Here is a 15,896-nt window from a genome sequence, read left to right as displayed (position 1 = left end):
AACACCCAGAGTGTAAAAACATGTATTAAAATTTTATTTACAGACATGTACAAAAATATTGTCCCTCTTCCCGAAGTGTCCGTGGATCCTCCTGTTGGTCCACAAATAAATACCAGTAGTGAGATAGGGGGTCGGGGTAGGAGTGTATGGGCGTGTATGTATGTGGGTGGTGTTTGGGTAGGTGAGTCTTAGGGTGCTTGGTCTGCTGGGTTCATCACTCGGCCCATGAACAAGATGGATCCTGAAACACAAAAATAAGGTACAATTATTGTATCTGAGTCATATCTTTTTGTCATTTTAAATTCCTTAAAAAATATTTGATTAAAACATCTTTTCAAGTGGAAATTGTGACATATTCTGCATACATATAACACACAGGGCATTTAAGTGGAAATTACACGTTTAATGTTGTTTCTGGCCATTTCTGAATGTTGGTGAGATGCAATCACATTTTCTACCTACCAGACAGCTGTCTGTCTTATAAAGTTTGTGAAAGCTTGAGTTGTACGTTCAATCAATCACAATGTACATAAAGTATGCATAAACGTTTGTCAAACATAAGGATAGGACTGGGGATATTTTATCATTTTGTTCTAGTCACAAAATCCCACGAAAAGACCAAAAAACAACAATGTGTCAGTCTGCCTCTCAATATTTTATGACTGCAAACTGATTTTAATAGTTTCTGGTCAGCAGTGGAGCCCTGTGGCAAGCTTGGAGTCCAGTTTGCACTGCATTACCTCTCGATACTGATAACTGGCACAAATGTTCGATGTTCACTGTGATGGATTACACAAAATAAAGCACGTCTCAATAGTTCGCTGATAGATTTTCTTTCATTTGTAGCCAGAGACACTACAGCATACATAATTACGATGTAAATCTACTGGTATGTTCATTTAATTGAAGCTATTAGCAGAGTTTGAGGAGAAGGACCACACCTCAACTGTGCCACTTCCTACTTTGAGGGGGGTCCGGCATGCCCGGGTGCTACAGCAGATTCCCAGCCGAGTTCACTCTTCCCTCAAAATCTTTTCATTTTGTTAGTAAATCATTTAAATGTATCTTGTTGACGGTGTGGACCTTCATGGTGAAACAGCATCCCCTGCAGACTGAAGGGAGAACCAGTTTGATGCATCTACAGTGTTAAATAATTACCTGTGTTAATCTGTCGTAACAGAAATATGAACGGCCGGTCCGCCTTGAAAACAGGAGCACGGGAACGTTTGAGTAGCACCATAGCTGCAAAGTTTGAAAAAACAATATTTTTTTATCAATCTCACCCCAAAAAGATTTATTCTGTTAATGGAAATGTTTGCGGGCAAGTAGAATCATGTTAAAATAACACAACTATGTAACTCTTTTAATTGTTATGATGCAGGATGTTTATTACCTGTAGCAGCAGCTGCCTTGGTCCCATCTTCTGTGACCTCTATTCTCACTTCATGGAAGGCATCAGACATATAAAGACTCTCCTCCACTGCAGGAAGAAACAAACTGTCAGCTGCCAGCAGATCTACAGTGTGACCTGGAGATTATGGTACAGCAAAAATAAATACAGTCCAAAGTGCTTTAACTGGAGCTTCACGTATATAAAAATAAAAAAAAGATTAATCTGATTACAAAAATGATGTACTGACCTGATATTCCAGTGAAGTCAGCTGCTGTCGGATTAAAGGCGTCACTGATGCCCATGGCGGGAAGCACTGACCTTAGGTTGAACTTGTTCTGCATTTTGAACCTGTGAAAACCAGACAGTTTGTACATCATATACTTCATGCTGGGAAAACAAAAACGGAAAAGATGCTCAAAGTCTAAAAATCTGCAACAAGGTGCAGGATCCTAACCTGGGTAGGAAAATGTCCATTTTGGTTCTGCGCAGGCCGGTTTCCCAGGAGGCCAGCTGACGAGCGGTGAGCTGGGACTCGAGGCAGGACAGCGGCGTCTTCCTCTCGCTGGGTAGGACCACCTGCAGGCTGAGGGAGCGGCCCAGATACGGCAGCTCCAACACAGTGTAACGCTGATCTGATGCTGTCCTGAACTGACCTGCACAGAGGGGCAACAAGTTTATTGATTTATCAATCAATCATTTGGTTTTTAAGTGTTACTAGTGATCAAAGTGACATTTAAAAATTGCTTGTTTTACCCAATTAATAGCCAACACCCAAAGATATCAAATTTCACACTAGAATATTAGCCATGTCAGCAGCCTGGCTCTAACCACTGCAATGTTGGTGTGTTTGTGGTCAGTCAAAAAATAAAAATAAAATAAAACTATTGGATTACAATGAAATTTTGTACTAATAATCAAGGTTCTAACTTTGGTGATACCTTGACCTCTGTTGCAGGTGTTATGGTTTTTTTAGCAAGTGATAGCATAGCTAAATAATAAGTTCCTTCTCTTTGGATGGATGGATGGATGGATGAATGGATGGATGGATGGATGGATGGATGGATGGATGGATGGGGCGTCTCTTACCAAAGCTGACCTCTGTAGCCTGATACATCATGGGCACCTTGATGGCAGTCCCATCAGAGAGGATGAAGGGCAGGTTCTGGGTGTTGGTGAACAGGAACTGTTTCTGCCAGACGCCCCTGAAGGCCACCGTGTTGACCAAGGCCATCTGCAGCCTGTGGCCCCACCACAGGGCCTCCGCCTGGACCTCGCCTGAGCCCGAAAGCTCCCCGCTGCTGCTTCCTGCCTGAATGTGCCACGTCTCATCTGGGAGGCAAAGAGGGATGGGCAAAGTTTAATGTAAAGGGCATGTGGTCTGCAACTCATCTGCTGGAAGTCTGCAGACTATTGTCTGATGTGTTCTGGTGCAACAGTTGTAAATACACTCAATATGGAGTTTGGGGGGATGGAGGACTGGAGAGTATCTTTCAAGACAACTGTTGACACTGTAGTTGAGAGTATAAGTTCAAAACATAAGCCTAGTCTCCAACATGGGTGTCTGGCCTCCCTGGCCAGAGTCAAAAGATGATTAACAGGATAAGAAGGCTAATCTTTTCTGTGAATATCACCTCTAATAAAAATACTTTGAGCTCTGGAATGCAAGAGATTTTCTTCATGTACAGGCTCACAAGCCCAAAATTAGTGCTCTAAGATTAAGAAATAGGAAAATGAATTTATTATTAATTTGTTTTTCATCACTAGGGGTCAGGGGAACTCCACAACAAGCTCAAAGACGGCCCTGACACAGTATCACTCTATGAAGCTGTTGGATGACAGGAAACTATTATTGCTGGTTTACACATCCTGCAGAAATATTATTCATTATTCCACTGAAGTCTCCTTTTTGCTCCTGGTTGGACTGCATTTATTCCTGAGAATAAAACATTATTAGCTGCTGAATGCTCCACTATGCTAACCTGGCTGTACTTTTAGTGTGTTTTTTTTTCTTTTTTTTCCTCATTGCATATTTCTTTTCCTTTCTTTATTTTATCTTATTTTTATTTATTTATTTTGTTGACATGTTCGAAATAAAAATTCTCAAATCAAATCAGTTATATAGCACCTTTCTAGTCTTCTAGAACTCAAGGTGCTTTTGCACTGCATATCACATTCACCCATTCATTCACATATTCACACACTCACTCACTCACACACACTTAGGTGCTGGGCAGGTAGTGAGTACAGTGAGTTTATCAGAGCTTGTTTGCTGCAACACAACTAGAATCAAGGTTGATGAGAGTGCTGAGACTGAACAAAACTGTAAATGTTGTAAAACCAAAACAAGAATCTAAATGAGGCTTAATGGAGCTGCAGAGATGATAATTCTCTGTGGCTTCACGACAGGGACGCCCTTTGTTATCGCACGTGCTAATTGTCATGCCTGTAATCTGTCTTGCTTACCGTGTGCGTTCCTGGCGCGCTCCAGCTGGCCACGAGTGTGGTTGGGTTGGCTGAAGTTGGCTCGGACAACGCTGGTGTTGGCCCACACTGCCGCATGTTGCGTGAACTTGGTCAGGAGCTGGACGCCGTTCTGTATGAATAATGTGCAGGTCTGCTGCAGCCACACGCCCTGGCTGGTGTTGCTTATGTCACTCTGTGAATGCAACAGGAAGTCTTGAACCTGGGCATCTGCAGGAGAGGAAGAAATGGAGGATAGGTCAGATGTGGTGGTGTTTTAGAAGCTCTGGGAAGTTTCAGAAAGGGGAAAGTTTCAGTTTGAACTTTCTAAGTTGTACAAAAGTGGATGGAAACCTTTAAAATACTGCAACCTGTTGTTGACCTTCAGTCTCAGTATCTATGAGTCATCTGCTTTGCTTCCATGTCTGATCATCAGCACTGTCAAAGACCTATAATTTATACCATTTTCAAAAAACTGCTGGAAAATGACTTCTTAATATTTTCACAACAGAAGAATCATTACCTAAATGGATCCAATTCAGCAGCCTCCAGCTTGTTTCTCCTGCAACTTAACTGAATTTGCAGCATGTCCCTGCAGGACTGAGCACAAACAAACGCTCATTTGATTTAATTTGAGCTTTGCTTAACACATTCTCTCAGTCTGGTGAGCGCTACAGACCTCAGGGATCTTCTCATCTCACTTTACTAACAATGAATCATTTCAGAGCTGAAACCATGAGTTGACTAACTGATTGTTTTAAGATTTAAGCTTGTTATAAGATAAATCTGCCAACTATTTCGATAACTCAATTATTTAAGTCATTTATCATGAAAAATGCAAAACATTTGCTGGTTTCATCCAAGCAGCAGCCTCTGTGGCTGTAAAGTAAAGCCAATGCAGAAGTGTCCAAAACTGCAGTTCCTCAAACGTCCACTTGAGGCTGGATACAGAACAAGTCAGTCTCCATAAGTCCCCATGTTCAAATGTCCAACTTCACAGCAGAAATAAATATGTTTACAGCCTGGTACAAAAAACTGTTTTGGTCTCTATAGATAATTTCCACGTTCATGACAACTGTACTGAGGGTGAACTTATATACAACTCACCTGCTCAAATTATATTAAGGCTTAAAGTTATGCAGGATTAACAGCGTGGTCACTTTGGCTGACAAGTGGGTGCTTGTTTGAGCACCCAGGCGTCATTCTACCCGCCTCAGGTCCACCAATGATCCACGTCTTTGCCGATTTTTAGATTAGCTTTTAGATTCAGAGTGACCAACATGGTAGTGGCCATTTATTTTGAGCTTCAAAATGGCTCTTCAGAAAGGATGACATCACACACAAGGCGTCCATCCTTTATACTGTCATTATGATCATTAATCACATGATTGTGATGTTTGAATATCTTTTCTTTGTAGTTGGTGGAAATCATTTTCAGATCAGGTATCCTGCTAATTAAATATCTGACACATGAGATCACATCATGGAGTTAAAAGTAACAGTAGCTCCAGCTCTCATTTTGTTTGCAATTAAACACATTAACCTCTCGACCCTGAGGCCGAGCTGCAGGAGTGGTTAATGAGATTAGAGTTGGTGTGTCGGCAGGTATTATGGCTCCAGACACCACTGTGCTCTGCAGGGCCAGTAGCAGCAGCAGCAGCAGCACCGCTCCACACCACCTGGCACCAACAGCACTGAGGGCCACCAACAAACCTCTCCAACCTCACATCTCTCACAGCACAGCAAGCTCTGCCTTCTTCATCGCCACATCAAAAAAACATGGGATGACTCCTTACCGTTCACATTGTATCCGAGTGTTCCCTCCAGCTGAGCCAGCGTGTTGCCCCTGGCACCGAGCTGCAGCAGCCCCAGAGACAAGGACACGCTCACCGGTGACACGATCAGGTTGGAGCTGTTCTCTGTCTCAGTGAGCGTCTGGTAGAGGCTGACGGCGAACCTGTTGTGCAGCTCTCCCATGCTGTCCTGAAGGCTACCGTTACAGTGGCTCCTCTCCACCAACCAGAAGCAAATGAAGAGTGAAGCCACTGGCAGGCGACGCATGTCCTCAGTGCTGCAGGAGGGGAAGTGTCCACAGGGTGCAACAGGGTGGCCCCCAAAAAAACAAAAAAGTCCTGTGAAGCCAAAAGAAAGAAGATAAATAACCCACTCGGGTCAACGAGGTCAGCTATCAGGCAACTTCCAGTGGAATTTGCATCAGTATTGTGACAATATGATCGTGCTGTGGCTTTATCTGATTTATACCTGGGCCCACCCACAACAGGTATATGGATGATATGCATCATTCATAACTGTCAATGTGCAAATACAGAGACACGGCACTATAGCTCTATGTTCCTTCTACTTCTGTGGATGAGTGACCTCAGATGAATTCAACTAATAATTTGTGTTATTTCTATGAAGCGATGTGAAGTGGCAAAATCTGAAAAGACACAAGGCTTAAACGTAGATGGCAGTATGATGAAGAGCTGCAGCAACTCACTGTAGACTCATTTATGAACATTATTATCAATCTTTGACAAACGAGTGCAGTTTAAGCAGACAGACTGTTATAAAATACAGTGAAGGCTAAGCTCATTGTGGAGGGAGGGAATATTACCAATTAAGCTAATCAAACATTGTAATTATTTTTCACTTCACTCATTAAAAATGTTTGCAGAGATATTAGTCCATACATATAGCATGGGGACATAGTTAAAGGTCCAGTGTGAAAGATTTAGAGGGCAGAATATGACAAAAAAAAGAGTGTATAATCACCTGGAAATCAGAATCAGTTACTTAATGATATGAATACTAAATGAGTTTTTTACCTCTAGAGGGAGCGGGGTCTCTTCTACAGAGTCCACCATGTTGCAGCGCCATGTTTCTACAGTATCCCAGAGTACAGTAACCAGAGTTCGGATGAGCTTTCACACTTGCCCAAACAAAGCGGACTATCCGAGGAAACAAACTCGTTTAAAGCTAACCAAACAGCTCTGGTGTGAAAGTGCCCTAAATCTTACACAGTAGACCATTAAGGTCCGGTGTGTGACATTCTAGAGTATCTATTGGCAGCAATGGAATATAATAATTCATTAGTATGTTTTCATTAGTGTGTAATCAACTGAAAATAAGAATTGTGTTGTCTTAAAATGAGCCCTTTATATCTACAGTGTAAGTGGGCCCTTTTCCAACATGTAGAACCAAACTGGATCTTTAAGTACTGTACAGTACTTTTTGAAGTACCTTTACTTAATGATTTATTGCATTTGGTGTAATAGTACCTCCACCTTGACCTGCTGCTATACACATAATATTAATATTAATCCAATAATATTAACTCACTGGGGCCATCTTCATAATTATGACTTCCACCTTTGATAGTTAAGGAGTGTATTGCAGCTGATAATTCACTTGCATTGGATCTGATACTGCACAGACTTCCTTCTGTCTCCGCAGATGAACTATGTAATCATGATGGAGGTGTAATGTGATGATTTTTTATTTATGTATGAGCTCAGTAGAAGTGCTGCAGGTGCAGCTGCGGGTCCTACCTGCGCACAGGTGAGGTAGAATCCGTTTGACTCCAGCTGTTCTCTCGGACAGGCACCGGAACCATCCAGCCTCTGCAGGGCGCTGTGTCCTGTCTACCTGTCCCCGTCAGCTGCTTCTTGTCACTGAATCTGTCCTCTGCTGTCCCCGGCTGTCTGTACGTGCCTCTGGTCCGGTCCTCCGGTCGTGTCTCACTGAAGCACTCTGTAGTCATAAGACCGTGTTTAAAGGGGAACGCTCCGCGCCGTGTTTGCGGTCTCCGTCGGCGATGTCCGTACCACTCGTCCGGGATTCCTGCAGCCCCGGAGCTATAAGGAGCCAGGCGGAGGGAGGCATGTCACTGACCAGCAAATCCCAAACCGGGCAGAGGGGAGAAAAAAACACCCCACACACACGCGCTCACAGCACGGCACGCATGCATGCACGTTGTCTGAAAAATATTTGGATCTATTAATAGTTATTCACTTTGTTGTTGGGACAGCTATTCTCTTCCATTGCACTCTTCCCTGATTCTGGGAACTGGGATTGTTAAGTGCAAAAGCTTTATGGAGATGCCACAAGTGGTATTCCATTCAGACAGAACCACAGGCTCCTGGGAAAAGTAGTTTTAGTGATAAACTTTTAATAGAAATTGGTATTGTTGATGCAGTGCAATTTGGACACATGTACTTGTTATGATTATATTAGAATTGTTCCAACAGAAAGAACCCCAGCTCGGCGTCTGTCTTTCAGCCTTTTATTTCACCAAGCTCTCACCAACGACTAAAAGTCAGTCCCAGATACACTTTTGTCTGGAGGCTTCTTGCTCGGTCATTTGCTCCTTTTCTCTCCTTAGCGTCATCCATCAATATCCCCTTCAGTCTTTTTCGTCTCTGTCAATATGTCCAAAATGGGTGCTGAGCTTAGTTACATTGCCTGCATCCCCAGCTCCAGTTCTGGCACGACACCAGCTCGGCTCCCAGTCAGCATTCACCTGCACCCCAGGAATGAAAACCTCATCTTCCCATGGTTCAGAGCGCCTGTGGTACAAACACACTCCTGTACTCTGTACTCCAAGCACACAGTCAGGACAGGGCAGCCTGGCTGACAAACTAAGCTAACATTATCTAACCTTAAATGTAACTGTAAGTCACAGAGAGTTGCAGTAGTCAGAGGACATCAGATTGAAAACACTTCCTCCATAAAATATTACATTACATTACATTACATTGCATTTAGCAGACGCTTTTATCCAAAGCGACTTACAGAGGAGGACATGAGCTGAGAAAGGTGTAAAGGAGCACAGAGTAGTTGTTAGTTTTGTTAGGCAGGGAAGCATTCTCGAAACAGAAAGGTTTTTACAAGTTTTTTAAAGGTACGTGAGCCTTTAGTAAGACGCTGAGATAGGTAGGGGCAGATCCTGAGATGGTTTTGTAGGCTAGCGTCAGAGCTTTGTGTTTAATTCTGGCAGCTACAAAAAATATGATCCAGTCGGTGTGTGACTTAGTGCTGTAAAGCCTTACATACTTCTCACAGGTGACCATACTCAAGTTATGTAGTGCAGAAAACACACATGTACAAATGACAGACGCCATTCACCTGATTACAAGTCAGTGTATCATCAACATAATTCAAAACGGTTTAATATCGCAGAACGAGAATGAAGAGTATTTAAAGGGAAAGAAGTCTCATGAGGTATGGATAATACCTCCAGAAATAATAATATATAATACATATGCTCTCTGTGTTGCTGACATGTTTCTCATTAGCTGGTTTTCACTGAAACGCTGATTATTCCTGTCCGTGTGTCATGATGATTCATCTAACAGTCTAACAGTCAGCCTTATGGTACAAGAATGTTGTATTTTTCTACTGTAATGATGCTGTACATGCTCATAATAATGTCACTAATGCAAACTAATGTAGACAGTTAAAGTAAAATGTCCCTGCGCTTGAAACTCTCAGAACCAAGCGGATTCTCCTATCTTAGTCTCAAAGAGGACTCTTGTATTTCAAGACCGGTCAATACCACAACTGCAGGGATATCACTATCCACAGAAGTTTTCCACAGCAGCCATTTTGACATGAAATAGTAGGTAAACACGGGTGTTACCAATGATAATAATTAAGGTTCAGTTCCATTCAGGTCAAACAGAGTCAGGGTGTTGCTGTGCTGCATGTTGGCTCACTGGAAAGTCTCTGCTGCACTAAATGGAACAGACACAGCTGTGAAAAGGTCTATTGTGATCATATTTAGCGTATTTTCTTTTTCTTGTGATTGATAGAGTTCAGGCTATAGAGTCATACAAACAAAGATACACACACATACCAAGACATCTGTTCTTTTGTATTATCATTTGGCCTTTTATTGCAACGATGAAAAGACTTTTTAGCTCTGGTATCTGCTGAATCAGCATTTCTAATTGGTTTGACTGTGGACTCACTCATCGTGGACATGTTTCTGGTCCAGCATGTGATAATTACAACATTTCATCCATCAGGAAGCATTTTATTAATGTACACACAAGAGCTGCAGCTTATAAAATGGAATTCAAAGTGAAAAAAAAGATAATATACAATAATGTACATAAAATCCAAAAACTGCACATACAACAAAAATATAAACGCAACACTTTTGTTTTAGTGCCCAATTTTTATGAGGTGCAAACAAGGGTCATGTGTCTAAAACTTTGTTCATATTCTTTTGCCAAAATAATCCATCAACCACAGGTTTGGCATATCAGTGCTCATTGACCTGCATGATTATGACACAGGTGTATTTGGACCTCACAGTAACACTCCAAAATCTGTCAATATAATCAAAGTAAAATGTATATGATATATCATATTTACGTATATAAACAGTCACATTTAAATATCAGAATCTACATGGTGGATGAACAGGTCAGTTTGACCTGAATGGAACTGAACATTAATTGTTAATTGTGTGTAATTGTTGTCTCTTGTCTTCCCCCTACCTGCTCTGCACCTCATCACCTTCAGCTCATCAACTAATCAACCCTCCCAGTAAATATGCCCGATCCAGAATGCTAACTACGCAGGGCCTACTTTTTACACTTGTCTTTGTTAATCCTGTTGTGCCTGTACTCCAGGAATCCACTTTAAATGTCACTCACCTGCCATGCATGGCATCTTGGATCTGATCTGAAACATTCATTGCAACAAAAGCATCAATACTACAGATACAAGGTTTTGTTTTGAGTATTAATACTGGCATCAGTAGGACCATAACATGTTCAATGACATCCTGAGCAGGGAATATTTTCTTAGTACTGCAGTATTTGCATCTACGTTGGTTGTCCATGCAGTGATCATTCACCGAATGAAGATTACTTTATTTGTCATTAAAAAGGTTCATTAGCTGCAGTATTGGTATTGTAACCAGTAATCCTGGGACTGGAACTATTTAACATTGGATCTGAACCAAATTTTGTGATATACAGTATATATAGAACACATTGTCTGGGGATCATGAATGACCAAATCTTCTGCCAACCCATCCAATATATGTTGAGATCTTTCTGTTTGAATTAAAGTGGTGGACTGACAGACAGACTGACATTGCCATCTTCACTAGTAAGGCTGAAAACACAACAGTTATCTTCATCTAAAACCCACAAAAAGAAGAAAAACTAGAGCAAATGATTCTGCTGTCCTCATACACTACTGCTGTATATTCAGAATCTTGCATTCAAGTGACAAACAACGTTGGAGTGGAAGCAGCAGGGCCAATAACAATCATCCCCTCTTTGTACGTAGGGCCAACTTTTGGACATCTCCTCTTCATCTCCACACTAAATAAAGGGACTTATTCACCTTTTTATTGTATCTTTCTGACCTTTACCATGTACTTATTATGGTCATTGTCACATGTACATGAAGAATTGCTAGTGATAACCCTGTATTCAACCTGAAATCAGTCTGCTATGGAGTGATCTCCCCTCAAATGTCCCTCTTAATTGGGAACATGATGGTCAGCAAAATAAACTGTGGACATTTTTTCCCATGAAGGAGAGATTGGCAGCCACCAGGTATTTGGCTGCTTTGTCAAACAGGGAATTCCGGCCATTACTGGACTCGACTAATTAGTGGAGCCGTGGCTTGGCTTAATTAAACAGAGTCGCCACATTCTTGAAAACCCAACACCCTAAATCCGGGAGTGGGAATTTGGAATTTCAAAGACTGAGATGAAACAGATGAGATGTCATGGTAGCTGGCCAAAGACAATTGTTTGAAAAGATGCCACCATAAACAGTAGCTTTCATCTTGGCGGTTGTGAAGCCTTTGAAGAAACACTATGTTAGAAGTTCATATTTGTGAAGTAGAAATAATGATTTGTGCTCTTTGATCCCTGGACCAACTGCAAAGCAAGCTGCCGCTGCTTTACTCCACAGTGTCCCTCTGCAGTGTCTGACAGTACCTATGCACTAAAGAAAATTCTTCACTTATCTGTGCCGGTAGTTATGTGTACTCGGCACATTACATTCATAACAATATGCTAAAATTAACAGCACAGAGCTGCCAGTTTGGTCAGCTGCCACTTGGTTACGGCCAGGCCAAGCTGAAGTAGCAAGCCAGCATGCCAATCAGTTTGTGCCAGGCTACAGTCAACACTGCTGTGGTATATAACAGAGCTGTTCTGCAATGTCAGGGCCCTAGTCAAATCTCAAGTCTTTATAAGGAAATGAAAAATCAAGATGAGAGTCTTACATTGTCTTGTCAAAGTTGTGTTTATATAGTTAGGACCATCCAGTGAAAAGACCTAATACTGAAAGTAGCTTTGGTGCAGTCTTTCATGGTTCCCAGAGGATGAATCCTGATGACTTTAGTGATTCTCTGGTTACATGAGGATTACATTTTTGTTGTGAACAGACTGATTATATCACTTAGGATCAAAAATGAATTTGCAAGTCAACAACTTTGCTAGCAGCCAAACATCAAGCAAGTGCAACAACACAAGACATAGCAGTCAGCTACTATTAATTACTCTCAACAACAACTAAAAGGCTTCTAACTCTCCCTCAGTGCTTGTACTATGTACATCACTGAAAGCTGATGGGGCATTTTCTACATAAAATATGATCTAGTTTCACCAAACTCAGTCAAATCTTTGGTGGTGTGTGACTTTGTAACATTTGTGCTCCGGGTACGATCACCCATGTAGAAGTACGTAATGCCAGACATCCCAAGTCTCCCGGAAGTTCCGGGAGTCTCCCTGATATTAACAGTGGCTCCCTGATGCCCGCGAGCTAGGTAAAACATCCCGGATTTTGGATTACGCGAGAGAGATTAAAAAAAATGCGAGTGCGAGCATAAAGAAAAGATAGTACCTCGCGCATCATGCTCGGATTACTTTCAGTTACATTGCGCAGGCATAGGCGAGAGGAGGGGAGGGGGGTGAGCGCGTGAGACTGAGATACAATGAGCTACATGAAGCACCCGTGCATGCATTCAAGCGAAAACTCTGTTCAGCGTGTTCTCGTGTTCAGGGCGACTGGTTGCGAGAGAGAGCGCGCCGATTGGTTTGGTCAGCAAAATACACCACAATGCAAAATACACTACAATGATTGCAAACGACATGTCGAGGTATGCCAAGTTCATCACGGCCCCCCCCCCCCCCACATCTCCCGGAAATGACTTTTTGGAACTTGGGATGTCTGTAATGCTTTACAGCACAATGTGCAAGAGCAGACATACGGGGAGAAGAGTGGGAATGACAGAGATACAATTCACCTGATATTAATTTAATTTGTTTAATTAATGTTTTGTTAATAAGTAAATACCTGCAAAACTACTGACATTCCTTTAAGCCTCGCTTTTGTATTTAGTGCTAATTAGGAAATCTAGCATGCTAAACTACAACATGGTAAACAGTCTAACTGCTTAACATCAGTGCGTTTACATGCTGCTATGCTAGCATTAGCACTAGCTCAAAGCACCTTTGTGTGTAAATAAGCCTCACCGAGCGGTGGACTCTCTGAGCTTTGCTTCATTGATTTTTCTCATGTAAGTAAAATCTGAGTTGTGTACTGGGTCCAGTCCAAGATTAAAGTGTACAGCTCTAGATAGATATTTCATGAATTTCAGGATGGACCATAACATTCACCGGTAAATTTTACTAAGCTTTCCTTTTTAGACATACCACAAGAGAAAAAGTGAATGTTTACGCATCGGTTGGGTTTAATGAAGTGATATTAGCGAAATGTCCTCAACAATGATACTAATACATAACATGTGCATGGTAGTCTGTGTTTTCAGGAGCTTATCATTATTCCGTGTTTTTCCTTCCATACCGAAATATGTTCATTGATGAGTGTCTGTGTGACTCTGCGACGCCTCCACCTTCCTCCACTCGGCAGCAACTTAATCCCTAACTAACGGAGACTATCCCCAGGCTCTCCATTCACACCGCTCACACCAGTTCCCTCTCCACCACCTGACCTTTGACCTTGTAGGAGAAATGATAATGAACAGGCAAGAGGAGGGGGTGGGAACGACGACAAACCACAGGAACTTTGTGTGGTTTGTGTTTTAACTTCATCCAACCACCAGAAAAGGACCTGGTAAACAAATGAAGAAATAGATACAGATGGTGAAAAAGAAGAAGAACATCAACATCATCATCATCACAACACTAGGGTCCTGTTTACCACATTCAAATTAGCAGTGTTTTACTACTCCGTCTTGGTCTTAAGACCATTTTTTTAAGGTCTTGGTCGATTTCTGAGACGTTCACATGGTCTTGATTGCCTGTGACAGGAGAAGAAGCTGTGGTTATCTGGAAGATGTCAGCCAAATCTTCTGTAATAAAATTTGACTTCCTAAACCACAAAGAGTTCAAAACAGCATCCAAAAGAAAAGACAGAACAATATATAAATCCTGCGATGCAGCATGACTGAGACTGCAAATATCACAACTCACCCCAAAAGATTTGGCAAATATATATATAAATCTACCTACGTAGACTCTATACTGTCCGGCCCTGGTCTTGATTCGGTCTCGCCCTGCCTTGGTCTTGCTCTTCACATTGATCTTACCCCCACAGAGTCTTGGTCTTGTACTCATGACTCGGTTTAGGTGGTCTTGACAACGACACTGCAAATTTGTTTGGTTCCCTTTGCGTTGCCCGGCAACATGGCTATATCTGACGGAAATGTTGCTTTTATAATCATGGGAGTTATTTAACATTGTGTGGATAGTTTTTTTTTTTTCACCAAATGTAGTTTTTCTTTTGTTTTTTTAAAATTATCATCACAAAGTTGCCTCATGGAGAATAAGCTGTTACAGAAAATGGATGGATTGAAGTTGCCTCATGGTATTCGGAGCTACAGTGATGCAATATAAAAACATCCACACTGTCAGGAACCTTTGCACAATTAAAATGATCTGACATTTGTTGTGGAAATGGAAAGACTGGAACAGCAAATCATTTTACTGACCTATAGAAATAGCTGGTGCTCTTTATTTGAGACTTTATTGTAAAGTCAGTACTTTTGTCAGTATTAAGAAGAGATGCACCGAGCACAGTTGAGCTGTGACTGACTCATTCTGCTTCACCTCCAGTGCCCTACTTCGCTTCAGGCTCCTGGGCCTTTGGGCAGTTCAGGCGGGGAGGGATTAGAGGGGATGCTGGTGTGCAGGGCCGGGCCAGGCTGAAACTACGCCAGCAGCGCGTTGAGCCGGTGTCGCCAGAGCGATCTGCCAGGTACGCCACGGCGGATTAGAGCCACTAGTGCTGGCACTGTGAGAGGGGCGACGTGAGGGGATGTGTCCCACGTAGCCCTCATCCTGCAGGAGCATGGCTCTGGAGAACCATGGGAAAAGTGTTGGTGGTTGTTATTTTGACCACAAGAAAGTGTACAGCACTTTAAAAGCAGCAGCAGACAAACACATATAAAAACACAGAGAAAGTCTTGATGTCTGAAATACTCTCACTGTAACAAAGAGGAAAAATAGCCAGAACAAAGTTAGATCATGTTGGTTCTAATAGTGTATCAGATAAACTGCAGAGGTTTTGGTTTATAAGGCTTTTAAGAGTCAAGTTAATGAATTAAGTTGTAATTGGGGAATTACCAACCTGTTTCTGCTGCACTGCAGCACCATCTGCTGCCATTTGGCACTGAAGTGAAAAGCTGTCTTCAGCATTTAAAGGTCAGTTTAGGTGTATGGGGACTCACAGAGCTTCTAGATCAACTTCATTACAGATATCCAAGGAATGGCAGTATTAGTCAAACAGTATTTGTCATTTCAGCCATTAGAAATTCAGATTTTTTTTTCAAAAGTGCTCCTTGTCAGTTTTATTGCTTTCAGTCAGTAATTGTGGAACTTGTAATGCACTATCTCATCCAATAAATACACCACCTCATGGTTAAGTGCTTAGAAATGACCAAAGAATTAATTAAATCACAGAAAGTCATAATTGCAGCTTTAATTATCATTATTTATGTTTTACTTATCAAGTTATTTACAGATATTAAATGACTAAAGACTTTC

At 41.8% G+C, this 15,896-nt stretch overlaps 1 protein-coding gene across 1 annotated transcript; it reads right to left on the bottom strand.

Annotated features, from left to right (window-relative positions):
- Positions 1-56: 56 nt before the first annotated feature.
- On the bottom strand, positions 57-7,798 carry serpine3 (serpin peptidase inhibitor, clade E (nexin, plasminogen activator inhibitor type 1), member 3). The gene is made up of 9 exons (XM_010746472.3): positions 7,405-7,798; positions 5,650-5,985; positions 3,857-4,084; positions 2,480-2,722; positions 1,848-2,046; positions 1,641-1,741; positions 1,394-1,480; positions 1,159-1,242; positions 57-241 (listed from the first exon to the last, which is right to left on the bottom strand). The coding sequence occupies exons 2-9, from the start codon at positions 5,912-5,914 to the stop codon at positions 189-191; spliced, it is 1,260 nt and encodes a 419-aa protein (XP_010744774.1). The 5' UTR covers positions 5,915-5,985; positions 7,405-7,798; the 3' UTR covers positions 57-188.
- Positions 7,799-15,896: the final 8,098 nt, after the last annotated feature.

The sequence above is a fragment of the Larimichthys crocea genome, chromosome XVII (assembly GCF_000972845.2).
Source record: "Larimichthys crocea isolate SSNF chromosome XVII, L_crocea_2.0, whole genome shotgun sequence".
Taxonomy (NCBI): Eukaryota; Metazoa; Chordata; class Actinopteri; family Sciaenidae; genus Larimichthys; species Larimichthys crocea.
Note: the sequence above shows the minus strand (reverse complement) of the source record. Positions and strands in the feature narration are given on the sequence as shown.